Source organism: Vicia villosa, linkage group LG5 (assembly GCF_029867415.1).
Source record: "Vicia villosa cultivar HV-30 ecotype Madison, WI linkage group LG5, Vvil1.0, whole genome shotgun sequence".
NCBI classification, from domain to species: Eukaryota; Viridiplantae; Streptophyta; class Magnoliopsida; order Fabales; family Fabaceae; genus Vicia; species Vicia villosa.
This window is the reverse complement of record NC_081184.1, coordinates 131,968,160-131,981,535: the sequence shown is the minus strand read 5'-3', so window position 1 is coordinate 131,981,535 and position 13,376 is coordinate 131,968,160. Positions and strand designations below refer to the sequence as shown.

Genomic DNA, 13,376 nt, shown 5'->3' with positions numbered 1-13,376 from the left:
GAGGGAGTCGATGTTAGGGAGTTCGTAAGAGTCGAGAGCACCAACGGGATCAATGCTCCAGGATAACAAGAGAGGGAGACACCACATCTCAACCCAAAACCTTAAGGTGTTAGGTAAATGGGCTATCTCTCTTATATATCCAACATTTCACCCATTCATAGACAATGTGAGACTTTAATCACTCGCACTTGTATCCAACATTCTCCACCACAAGTGTGAGTCCCCCACATCCTATAACAGAATTCTACACCGGATCCAGCTCCTACTCCCCCACCAAGTCGAACCACGGCTCTTATACCACTTGGGGAGTCTGAAAGAGTCGAGAGCACCAACGGGACTAGGACTGGAAATGACTCGAGTCGAGTCGAACTCGCCTCAGCTCAGTTCGACTCGTTAAGAATTGACTGAGTTCGAGTTCGAGTTTAAGACGAACTTTTTTTTAGCTTAAACTCGACTCGTTAAGAATTGACCGAGTTTAAGTTCGAGTTCGAGTTTATCATGAACTTTTTTTCAGTTCAAACTCGACTTGTTAGAAGTTCACGAACATTTCGGTTCAACTCGTTAGATTACTCTTGTTAGGTTCAACTCGCTTATTTCACGGACTTAAAAGTAATTTTTTAAAGTCTACTTTTATATATATATATATATATATATATATATATATATATATATATATATATATATATATATATATATATATATATATATATATATATATTTACTCCAAGAGTAAGTGTTGAATACTTACTCCAAATCTTAACCATTGATTATCATTAATCTAACGGCTGTAATTAATTTTTTATGTAGAAAAAAATTTCCAAAAATAATTAGATTAAATGATCAATTAACACCGTTAGATTAATGAAAATCAATGGTTAAAATTTAGAGTAAGTGTTCAACACTTACTCTTGGAGTAAATATATCCCTCCTCATATATATATATATATATATATATATATATATATATATATATATATATATATATATATATATATATATATATATATATATATATATATATATTTGACATTTTAAATTAATATTTTTTAAATAAAAAATATAGAAATAAAATAAAAGTTATAAGATTGGAATTCATACGATGTTAATTTTATTTGTATAATTATTTGTAGAAATATTTTTCTCACTTGAGAATATAAATTATCAATTATAACTGTTAGATTAAAATAAAATATGATACTAATATTTAGAGAAAATCTTCAAACCCACTCTTAAAGACAATATAATCTATCTCATATATAATCGAGTTGACTCATGAACCAAACGAGTCGAACTATGTATAGTTCAAATTCAGCTCATTTAGTTAACGGACTTAGTTTTTAACTCATACTTAGCTCATTTGATTCATGAACCTAGTTCAACACTTTAATTTTCGAATCAAGTTTCGAACTATTTTCGAGTTAGTTTTGTTCATTGTCACCCCTAAACGGGACCAATGCTCCAGGATAACAAGAGAGGGAGACACTAAATCTCAACCCAAAACCTTAAGGTTTTAGGTAAATGGGTCCTCTCTTTTATATATCCAACATTCCATCCATTTATAGGCAATGTGGGACTTTAATCACTCATACTTGCACCCAACAGTCGACCCATTCATGATGTGTGTCGACTCCTTAAGTGTATGTGTCGACTCATACTTGGCAAAAAGTTGTTTCAATTTTTCTTTAGAGAGAGTTGACTCCAAACATAATTTTTCATAAAAAAAATCATATTTTTGACTTGACCAAATGCTTTTGACTTGTTCTATAAGTGTCCTAAGATGAAAATGCAACCTAGACATAGTAAGATAAGATCAATATACAAATACTACATATTATTAGTTTTGACATCACTAAAAACATCTAAGAAAGGATATTGCACCCATAACTTTATTGTCAAAGAATTGCATTTTCATCTTAACACACCAACAAAGAGTTTTGATTCAAATGATAAGTTTATAGAAATTGAAACTCCAAAAGCACCATTGAAGAAATTGATAGGATAGAGATCATGAATAGAACCATCCCTTTTTAATATATCAATGGATTGGAGAAAGGAAGGGAAGATTACGAGATTTTGTATGGAGTATCAATCATATATTAGTATCTTTTATTTAATTTTTATAAGTGCTTTTTATGGGAGTGCATTTTCAAATTCCAAAGATGCATTTCCGAACTAATTTTAAACAAAATGGGGTGGTTCACTCACAAAAGCGTTAATGTGTATAAAAATATGCATCTGAAGATGCATCTGCGAGTGTTATGGACAGTTGTGAGTTTTCACGATGGCGGGGGAACATCCTTAGGAGTGGGAAAAGTAAACCAAAAAAAATTTAGTTTACTTTGTATATGGCCTTCAATGTCGAACCAACCAAATTATTGGTCAAACTCGAAATTAATTGATTAATAAAATTGAGCTGATTCATTTTGAATATGAAAAAGAACGAAAACTGAACCGGTTGAAAGTTAGGTCTTTCAATCTCACCCGTGGGTTGGTCCGGTTGAGCGATTTGGACCCGAATCCGAATTGGTATCCACCCCTAGTATGCACAATTGAAGTGTTAAGCTTTTGCTGAGTCCAGTATTTCATGCAAGGTCCAGTATTTCATGCAAGGTCCAGTCACATTAAGATTTATGGTCACTGTTGCATAAATCTATTTGTACCAGAAGAATGTTGGTTGTATGTATACACGTTCATATAGAGAAAGAAATAATAATTAACATAATCATTTTTCTCTTATTTCTTTCTTGCATAAGCTGATAATGAGAATCACTCATTCTGATTCTAATGTTCTAACCTTGCATAATGTAAATCAGGCTAATGAGCCATTTTCAACAAACTTATCAATTTGAGCAATGTCTAGAAATGTATCAACTCCACTTGCTTTCAGAAAACTGCAAAGATATTGAACAAAAGAATAAATCAGCTAATTAACCCATCATGGTTCTTATAAATGCTTTTAGAATAGTAAATAAGAGTGGAAGCAATGTGACATACTCATCTCTTAAAGCTCTTGCCATAGACAAACACCCTCCTTGGACAGATGATTGCATGTTCACAGCAATGTTTGGATTGTGAATACTTTGTCTCATGTGTATCCAACCATGTTGTCCAAGTTCATCATTTGATACTCTTGCCCTTCATTTGCCATAATAAAGTCAGTTTTAATCTCTATAACACCGACACCTCTAAAAAAAAGGCGCGTCTGAATACCAACACTTGTTATTACGTTCAATTTATTCATTTTTTCAAATTATTACCAGTGTGAGTGTTGGTGTCATGACCCGTGCTAGTGTGTGCGCTTCATAGGTTTTAATTAACAAACAGAGAAATATAAAATCAAATTTTTTGAACTTCTAGAATTTTGTTTAGTAGCTTGCTATTCACCTGTACATTTGAGCATCAATGTGAGCTGGAGTGTCATTTGTATCAACAAGGCACCCTTCACTCACCCAACAATCACCACATGAATCTAACTCCCATCCTTTAAGCATTCCTTCCTCGATGTAGCTTCGAAATGTTTCAATTGCCTCGAGACCTTTTGCTTTAGCGTCTCGAGGTTCAGAAATGATATTTATTCTTAATTCTATTGATTCACACGGCTCTTCAAGATCTTTTATAAGACTACCAATCCCTTCATCTGATCCACCAAGCTTCATTCTCACCATTTCAATTATAATTTTCACCACCATGTAAGCTCCTTGATTATATAAACACAGAAACAATATCAATAGAATGATCAATAAACATTCAACATACAAAAACATACATGAAGATGAATTTTAACTAACTAACTAACTAACCGTCATCGAGGAAATGGTTTTCTTTCAAAGCACCGTGACCGGATGTTTCAATCATAAGATGTGTTTCAATTCCATCTTTATTAAGATGAACTCCTTTGTCGATGACATTTCTGTAACCAACGCGATACAAGCAATGGTGACCACCTCTATCGGTTATAAACTTAGTGAGCGACATACTCGTACGAGCATCGGTCACTATGGTTGATCCTGGATTTTCTTTCAGTACAATGGCAGACATGAGAGCAATGAGCCTGTCCCCGTTTATTGCGTTCCCTTCGTTATCAACTACGCCGCTTCTGTCAACATCGGTATCAAAGACTATTCCAAGATCGGCCGAGTTTTCTAACACGGCCGATCTTGTCATTGCCATGGCAATTTTGTCCTCGGGGTTGGGAATATGATTTGGAAACATGTCATCAGGTTTAAGATGCAGAGATCCAAATGTATCTGCACCGAGTTTGTCTAAGACATCCCATGTGAAGAATCCTCCCGAGCCGTTTCCAGCATTCACTATTATCTGATTTGGATTCGAACTTTTAAACATCAGTCATGAATGTTGCAGTTGCTAATAACTTAATATAGCGAATAAAGTTAAGAAAATTGCGAGTTAGAAGACACGAAAGCGAAGAATGTGCAACAATCAAACGATAACTATGTCGATGTATTACTCAAACCTGGAATCCCTTGAGTGGAGTTTCATAATGCAATGGATGACTTATTCTCTCCTTGATGATTTCTCTTAGATGCTTTGAATAAGCACTCATGAAATCAACTTTTATAGGAAGAACTTTAAGCAGAGAAGACACTTTCGCCATTCTGTTTGCGTATTTACGAGCAGCGTTGTCACAGATTTCTTCTACTTCTAATGAAGTCAGCCCTCCTCTCTTTGTAAAAAACTTCAGACCATTACGCGTGTAAGGCAAATGAGACGCTGTCATCTGTCAGATATAAACAACTTAATTAAACGCTTATCAAATAAGTGCTTATGTAAAATAGTTAAAAGCATTACGTAACCAACCATTATGGAAGCGTCGTACTCGAATGGAGGCAACAAAGTACTCATAAAACAAGCTGGCGTGGTAGCTAGTCCCATATCAAACACCATACAACCACCGCGAGTAAGACCTGCAAACACTGCAACGCTCAATTTCGAGCCAGTAACTCGCGGGTCGCGCCCAAGAGACACGCTCACATTCTCTACTAGATATCCTTTTTCCTTCTCTAACCCTCTGACAACCCACTCGCCAAAACTCTCTGCTATCGCCTCCACAGCCGGTGGAGTAAGGTCAACCGTTCTTCCTTTCTCACCTTCCAACGCGACTCCTCTAACATCCGAACCATTCTGAAGTCTCCGAATCTTGTCCAACTCTTCATCCACCACCACTCCATCATACTTAGCAGCTCCATAAGATTTCAAACTTATTACAGATTTATTGAACTGCACGAAAGACGAGAAACAAAGTTTGTTGTGCAAAGATAAAGAATGATAGTTCGTTTTCTTAGCATTTCTGTGCAAAGATATCAACAAGTTTGGTGAAGGAGAAGTAGTAGCAGCCATTGTTTACTTTGTTTGCCGCTCTTATTTGAATAAAAACCAAGTTTTAAGAGATAAGGTGAGTGCAGAAACATTAAACCGTAACCTCACAAATCCAATATCTCAGGAACAAAAATAAATATCTCCAAGATTTTTCTTGTTTCTTTGTCTATATCTCAATTATTTTCTCATTAGTTTCATGTGATATTTTTATCGCAAAACGAGTACCTGGTATATTCTTTTGCATATAAGTTCTGTATCTAAAACATGACAAAAAACTTATAGCAATTTTGTCATTATATATAAACTCATTTTATTGATTATGACAATAGATAGCATCATAAGTTATAACATCATAATACAAGTAGTAAGACAAGAACACCTATAACTCAAACTCGGATAAGCCTTTGGAATCTGTAACATCCATCCATTCAATTTCGACGAATATTTCACCAGACTTAACATTTTTCAACCGTAAACTCATTTCTTGGACGAGTTTTCCGTTTCTCCATATGCATCTACTCTCTTCGGCTAAACAGTTAGTCCTATCTGGTTGAACCATCTTGACAACATGTCCTTCCGGGAGATCGGTCAGCCCCATCTTCACACACTGAAGATACGGCTTTATGTCTATGTCCGCTTCGCCCATTTTATCGTCCACACTGAACGTGTCCTTGTCGCAAACCGTCTGACAAAAAAAATCATCACAAGCACAATTAAAACATTATTGATTATTGATTAGATAATATTAGAGAGTTTGAGTACTCACAAGTTGTATTGGTGTGTTTGTTTTAAGATCTTTATCTTGAATATAAAGTGTCAATTCTTCGTTCCATTCGGGGTGGCAGTTATCTTTCACAACCGCAGTTTTCAGTGTCTGCAACAAATGAAATTAGAAACAAAATAGATGAATTAATCTTGAAGTAAAAGTAAAAGAAAGAGAAAGATTGTAAACCTGTTGAGCCATGGTGACAACAACATAAGGGTCACTGGTACGAGAATCACGAGCTATGAGATTAGAGCCTCTTTTGATACGAATTCTGATAAGGCCTAGAATGTTGTCCATTGAAACCAAAACCAATTTTGCAGAAAATCACAAATGTTACTTCCTCTTCTCCTGTTATGTCAAATGTGATTTTTTTTTTGGCAGCATTGACTTTTGTGGATGAACGATGTTCTCTCCTACTACAAAGGTTCCACCACACTTGCAGGATCGCAAATAGAATATCCTACAAATTTCTGTTTTTGTAAATTTGATTTTTACCTATACAATTATTTTTACTTTTAATGAAAGCACAACAAAATTATTTGCTCCCTATTTGATACAAATTTGCACCAAGCAATTTGGTCACTTAGCTACAAATATTTTATTATTTTTGGAACGATATTCTTAATATTCCTAAATTTTATTATATTAATATTTAGGAAAAATATTTTTACTTTTGTGATTGATAGAATTTAAATTTCTCAAAAATAATTATACCGCATTGGAGTGGGAATAAGTTCATTGTTCTCATTTTTAATCACTATTGATTCGGGTTTTTTAGAGACCACTTGTACTAAAATTACCCAATTATTGTCAGGGGTGGGGTATATGATACCTGCAGGCAAGAGTCTGATTACCTTATTGCTTATTGGGGTTAAGCCGATTTTTCCCCGCCCTCAAGTAGTATCTAATGTATACACATTGACAGGTGTAGTGTTATATTGTATAATTGACGCATATGAATTTCAATATCCAATTGATGCAAAAGAATATTTTTGAAAATCCACTAATGGGCGCAGTGAACACCACCCTTTAAATTTTCCGATGTTCATTAATGTATATTTTCTGTCATTGTCATTAGAATTCTTGTGCCGAGTACCTCTCAAACTTTCATTTACATTATTATTTTCATAAAAACAAAACATAAAAAATCAAAATCAACACATTTTCCTAAATACAAGTGGCTCTTCACATAAGGTCCATCAATAACAGCAGAACTTTATATTGGTTCCAAAATTATTTTTAGAACAATACAGACCATCATGCCACCGGGAGAAAAAATGGCAGTCACAGTTTGATTTGCAATCCGCATGATTAGTTATAAATTTCGACTTATGTCACAACAAAGTATTACTTATTCAGCTAATAAAATTGCACTGGCAACAGCAAAAACATTATTAATTTTTCAGAAACGGTAACAAATGCAGCATTAACTTCCAGATACCAGCAACTTCAATACCCTTCAGTCTTCCTTTTCCACCACTCCAGAAACTTAGCCTCAGAAGCTAATGTGTCCACCTTGTAAAGTTGAAGTGAATGGTTTGCGATTTCATGCCCAAATGTCCATCCAAATATACCTCCAGCTAGTAAGGACAGACCAGCACCTGTTCAATAGTAAAACATAACATTTTTAAGAAAAATAGTAAAACATCAAAAAGAGTATATGAAATATTTTCCTATAGAAAATATTACTATGGAGAGAAACGAACCAACATTAAACTTCGAGTAGAAAATATTATTAACTATGAAGAGTCAAAAACATTTATGCTTGCCTATGATAGTCACGTTTAGGCAATAGTAAAAGGTTTCAATAGTATGAAGAGTAACAAATTACCATGTAAACTCCTCGAATATTTCCAGGCAAAACCTGCAGTGAATAATGCTCCCAAAGCACTTCCTGTGAGGCCATATTGCACTGCTTCTCTAGCAGTTTTCAGCTGAAATGGGAAAAGGATGTTACCCAAGCAGCACTTAAGATAATAGTTAATTTTAAATTTGAAGTAAAAACACAAGATCAACAATGCTCAAGATATCTATATTTTTCAAAGAGGCAACACAAAAGGATTAAGAAAATCATATCTTCAAATTTTGTAGCGGTGATAGAAGAGCAGTTAGAGAGTTATGCGGTTCTTCTCTAAAATCGACCTCACATCGGGATATCACCAAGTCCAAATGTGTAGTGAGGACGTCCACAAAACAGCATTTTGAACTCATGAAGGGCACTATGAGTTCTTGGTGATGCTATTCGAAATAATGAATGCACCTTCTACTTCCAAGCCCTTGTGAATGAGATCTTCAAACCAACACTACGTAAGTTTGTACTTGTATTCTTTTTTTGACGATATATTGGTTTACAATAGATCTTGGAAGGAACATATTGAGTACTAACAAAAATTCATTAGAGATTATGAAAAGTTGGCCAAACCTTTAACAGAACTAACAAAAAAGGAAGCTTTTAAATGGGGAAATAAGGAGAAAAAAGCCTCTGAGATTCTTAAGAAGGAGGTGACAACAGCCCCGGCGCTAGCTCTTCCTGATTTTACTCAACAGTTTGTAATCTAAAGTGATGCTCCGGGTTAGGGGTGATCGCGGTGCGGTTTGGGCGGTTTTGACGAAAAAAATCATCCGAACCGCAAGAGAAAAAATCGTGCGGTTTGGTTTGGTTTGGTTGACTTTTAAAAAAACTCCGAACCAAACCAAACCAACCTAATGCGGTTTGGTTCGGTGCGGTTGGTTCGGTTTTTTAGAAATATTTTATTGAACCATTCATATACATATAGATGATAACATAACTTTGTATTTAGATTCATACACTATTAAATAACAACAAAATCCGTCATATTTTGACAATAACTTTCTATTTAATATGTAAAAATTAAATTAGACAAAAGTGAAATAATAAACATAAAATAATAGTATAAAACAATATAAAAATTATTAGAATGAAACAAAAAAATAAAAGATACTAGAGATTAGTGAAGGTGAAAAAGAAAAAACAAAAGAGTTGAGAGATTAGAGAAGATGTGCGATAAAAATGAAACTGAAATAGGGAACATTTGCCTTAAAATGAGAAGGTGAAAAAGAAAGAATATAAGAGAGTAGAGATTATAGAAAAAGAGGGAAGATGTGTGTGGCAAAGAAGACGCGATAATGCTATTAGAGATTTGAGAAGATCGGGACTAAAATCATGTGTAAGGATGAGAAAATTCTTCGTAATCATAAGGTTAAGGTATTATAGATTTAAGTTTGGGTTGGATGTGAGTTAAGTAAAAGTTAGGTTGTAACATAATGCGGTTTGATTCGGTTTGGTTCGGTTTATAAATTACAAACCGTAAACCAAACCGAACCATGCGGTTTTGTTAAAAGATGACCCAAACTAATCCGAACCAAATGCGGTTTTTTGCGGTTTCGGTTTGGTTTGGTTTGCGGTTTTCTATTGGGTTGGTTTGGTTTTGATCACCCCTCCGGGTAATGGGTGTCATTCTTTTGCAGCAAGGCTAGCCTATTGCTTTTTACAGTAAGGCTTTAAGCGATTGCAATTTAACCAAATCTGCATTCGAGAATGAATTGATGGCAGTAGCATTGGCAATACAACGTTGGAGATTGCAGTAGCATTGGCAATACAATATTGGAGACCGTATTAATTGGGACGGAAATTTACAGTTAGCAGCCATCAAAAGAGCTTAAAACAGTGACTGCAAAAAGGATTACGACCATGGATCAGCAAAATTAGGCCGCAAAGCTAAGGTTACCATTTTGACATAGTTTACAAACCCGGGTTGGAGAACAAAGTTGCTGATGCACTGTGCAGAATGCATGACACAGCAGAGTTGCAGTCTCAGGTTTACACTCCGGTGTGGTTAGGAAGTTGATAGAAACTGATTCTTTTACAAAATAAAATTGGGACAATTTCTTATATTTTTCGGTACAAAACAGAAATAACACAAACAGAATGACAGAGACCAATTTGGTCCCTTCCAAGAATTCGAGAGTCTTGGATCTCTCCCTTCCCAAATGTTCGAGAGTTGTTCGAGAGTTGGGTCTCTCCCAATAACCACTCACTAATTCCCAGATAACCGACCATGCTTTGCTATCTTCCTATTTATTGAGCATAACAGCCTATAGAACTTATACACATTCATTAACTAATTAATAAATGTAACTGACAGAAAGATAAAACAGTAACGGCTAATAAAATAACTGCATGACAGAATTGAAACTGTTCCTAGTAATTCTGAAGGTCTAATAAAATAACTGCATGGCAGAATTGAAATCTGGTTTGCATCACAATAGCACGTCATTTTACATGAGTGTGATGTCTGTTCCAACAGTCTTGGATAGCAGAAGAGCTTCCAAAAGGAATTTGATCTATATAATAGAGATTTACAGACATTTTAGACACCACATCTACCATAAGCAAAAAAGAAATAGTGGTTTTCATCCCTTGATGTTGTGCGGCTTGAGCAGTCTAGAGTAACCAAACTAATCAAAATGCAGCAACATGGAGAATGAATGAACCAGGATAGAAGAATTTAAATTAAATGCCAAAACTTCTAACTAAAAGTGCAGAGAGTAAACATGTATCTTAAACTACAATGCTTTTGTGCTATCATTGGTATCACTAACTATTTGGCAAATTTCAAGGTTGTTTTTATAATCAGTTTTCATTATATATTCTAATAAAACAAAAGTGCCTCAACAGTTTACATTTGGCATGTTTTCATCAATAAAAGGACATATAGTGACAACTCAACACAGCCTTCTTATGGACTTCCCAATAAAAGTAAAGGACAAGCAGTCTCTACTTCTTAATTTGCGAGCAAATGAGTCATTTTGAAGATGTACTCTTCATAAGTGATACTGTCAAATAATAGTCTTCATGAACAAAATATATTTTGATAGAGGAAGTACCAAATCTCTTTTTATTTCCAAAAGCTTACTAAATCAAATTATAACCGACATTAACAAATCCAACATCAAGAAACAGTTAAAGAAGCAACACACCACGTGCAAAAATTCCAAATTATAACTAACCAAGCACACTTCAGAGAGAGTGTCTTCCAATTGAACAACATAATATACACAAAATAACCCAAAATTAAAAGGTATGGTGCAAACATGAAAGGGATGTTGTATCAGTAGGCAATACAAGGTAGAAACAATGTCTTCTACATTTAACCTTTTTGAAGTCCCAAAATTTCCTTATGTTAGAATTCATGAGAGAAAAGATATTGTCAAAAAAACAACCCGTCATCATATAATCCAAAATAATTTTGATATAGAAGGAAACTTGGTTTCTCTAATTTTACAGAAATTCAACATTTGCAAAGTTGCAAACACTATTCCGGCAGCATGATATTAAACGCATGAGAGTCTAGCAAAGTACCTAACCCGCATATACTCTAAATCTTAGACTAACCAACTAGGAAGCACGGACACCGGAAATACGACATTGACACTCATACGTCAACACATGTAATAATTTGAAAACACAAATAAAATAAACATAATTATAAGTGTCGGTGTCGGTTTTGGACGCCGACACAGAGACACCTTTTTTCAGATGGGTCGGTGTGTCGGTGCTACAGAGCTAACCAAGCATGCATGAGAGAACCCTTCTCCAATCAAACCATATAAAACACATGCAAACTAACAGAAATAATAACTACATACCCTAGAACATCCAAATAATCATCCAACACGTCCACACCGACATAAAAGCTATACAAAGCATAAGCTATGTAGAACTTCATGATATAAAGCAACAATCAGTGAAAATAAAATGCATTAAAGGAAATCAAGAAATCGCACAATATGACATGAAAAAACAGAAATGGAGATAAAAAATAAAAAATAAAAAAGCTAAAGAATCATTACCACAGGTCCATGAAGAGGATCAGAAGCGATGAATTCCTCAACATCAGAGTCAGACCATGAGGTAAGAGGTTTATCACGCTTGATGAAGTTGGAATAATTGCTCATAAACGAAAACCTCTCCCCCCAAAACTCTTTGTAGCCTTCCCAGAAAGACTGAGGTGATGAATCTTGCGAGTTACCAGCCATCACCACCGTTTTTCCCCTTCAATTGTTTCACTCTGCAGTGACAAATCAAATTCAATTCCGTTGAAAACATTGATGATTGAATCTAACGCAAAAATGGGTCAATTAAACAAAATCGATGGGTTTCGCCATAAAAACCATTCACACGAAATCTGAATAAATTGTTTGATTTGAAATTAAATGGATGAGATTGAAGGATCAAAGCTTCGATTAAGAAAATTAGGGATAGAAATTGGAGTTTGAAAACAAACCAGTGAGAAGAGTAAACTGACGAAGAAGACGAGCAGAATAGTTTTCTGAAATTAGTGTTTTGGTGTTTAGGTTTGCCAAATGAAAATTGATGCTTTTTGTTTCGGTCTCCTTCGGTTCCTATCTCAAACACAAATAAAATTTGATTAAAAAATTGATGTATTTTGTAGGATTATTGATGGCAATTTCTGTTTTTTATTTTCTTTCATTATAAATGAAGAGTTCGATATAAGGAGGGACATTATGAATAATATTATGCCTAATTCAAGAATTGACCGTTTTTGTTAAGGAATGAGCAATCATATTCGTTTGATATTTTACAAACTTGACCTCAAAGTTGTGAAAGTTACAAAGCATAGATTGGATGACTTTTAAACTAGAGTAGAATTCCGACCTACCAACAACTTTATTGCGTAAAGCTTGAATCACCCGAAGGGAATCACTTTCGAAGATAATCCGATCTAGTTGCATGTTGATAGTTATTTGAATGGCATCCTTGAGAGCTAACACCCCTTTCGAAGATAATCCTGGATGGCAATTTCTTTATGCACTTTTATAGGGTGGAAAACACCCCTAATATTCTCAAAATATCATTCCGATATGCATATCCGAAGGCATCCGTATCACATTTTCACTGATTTCGAATATACATATCCGAAATAACCCATATCAACTATTTTGGAGATGTATATTCGAAACCACCTTTTTTTCCATTTAAACGGATTTAAAATATTAGGTGTTTTTCGGATATGCATATTCGAAAAAACCCTTCATATACTTTTTTCCCTCTTTCACTATTCCATTCAGTTTCTTCCAAACAAAACACAAATCCTCTCCAAAACCTCAACCATTTTCAATCAATTTTTCGTCTACAAAACAAGTTCCATATGGTTCATCATATCAAGGAGAGCATAGAAAGCTATAATTTGAGAGAAAGTTTTCTCATTCCATATTTCATTTTCCTGCA

The 13,376-nt window shown here is 34.6% G+C and overlaps 3 protein-coding genes across 3 annotated transcripts; all 3 read right to left on the bottom strand.

Annotated features, from left to right (window-relative positions):
* Positions 1-2,695: 2,695 nt before the first annotated feature.
* LOC131602539 (uncharacterized) lies at positions 2,696-5,450 on the bottom strand. The gene is made up of 6 exons (XM_058874680.1): positions 4,819-5,450; positions 4,475-4,738; positions 3,801-4,317; positions 3,385-3,697; positions 2,995-3,135; positions 2,696-2,891 (listed from the first exon to the last, which is right to left on the bottom strand). Exons 1-6 carry the CDS (start codon positions 5,356-5,358, stop codon positions 2,810-2,812), a joined length of 1,857 nt encoding a protein of 618 aa, XP_058730663.1. The 5' UTR covers positions 5,359-5,450; the 3' UTR covers positions 2,696-2,809.
* Positions 5,451-5,575: 125 nt separating this feature from the next.
* LOC131602540 (protein C2-DOMAIN ABA-RELATED 7-like) lies at positions 5,576-6,649 on the bottom strand. Its single transcript, XM_058874681.1, has 3 exons — positions 6,290-6,649; positions 6,104-6,211; positions 5,576-6,022 (listed from the first exon to the last, which is right to left on the bottom strand). Exons 1-3 carry the CDS (start codon positions 6,398-6,400, stop codon positions 5,717-5,719), a joined length of 525 nt encoding a protein of 174 aa, XP_058730664.1. The 5' UTR covers positions 6,401-6,649; the 3' UTR covers positions 5,576-5,716.
* Positions 6,650-7,293: 644 nt separating this feature from the next.
* Positions 7,294-12,568, bottom strand: LOC131602541 (succinate dehydrogenase subunit 6, mitochondrial-like). The gene is made up of 4 exons (XM_058874682.1): positions 12,412-12,568; positions 11,978-12,195; positions 7,935-8,037; positions 7,294-7,704 (listed from the first exon to the last, which is right to left on the bottom strand). Exons 2-4 carry the CDS (start codon positions 12,161-12,163, stop codon positions 7,553-7,555), a joined length of 441 nt encoding a protein of 146 aa, XP_058730665.1. The 5' UTR covers positions 12,164-12,195; positions 12,412-12,568; the 3' UTR covers positions 7,294-7,552.
* Between the last annotated feature and the right edge of the window lie 808 nt (positions 12,569-13,376).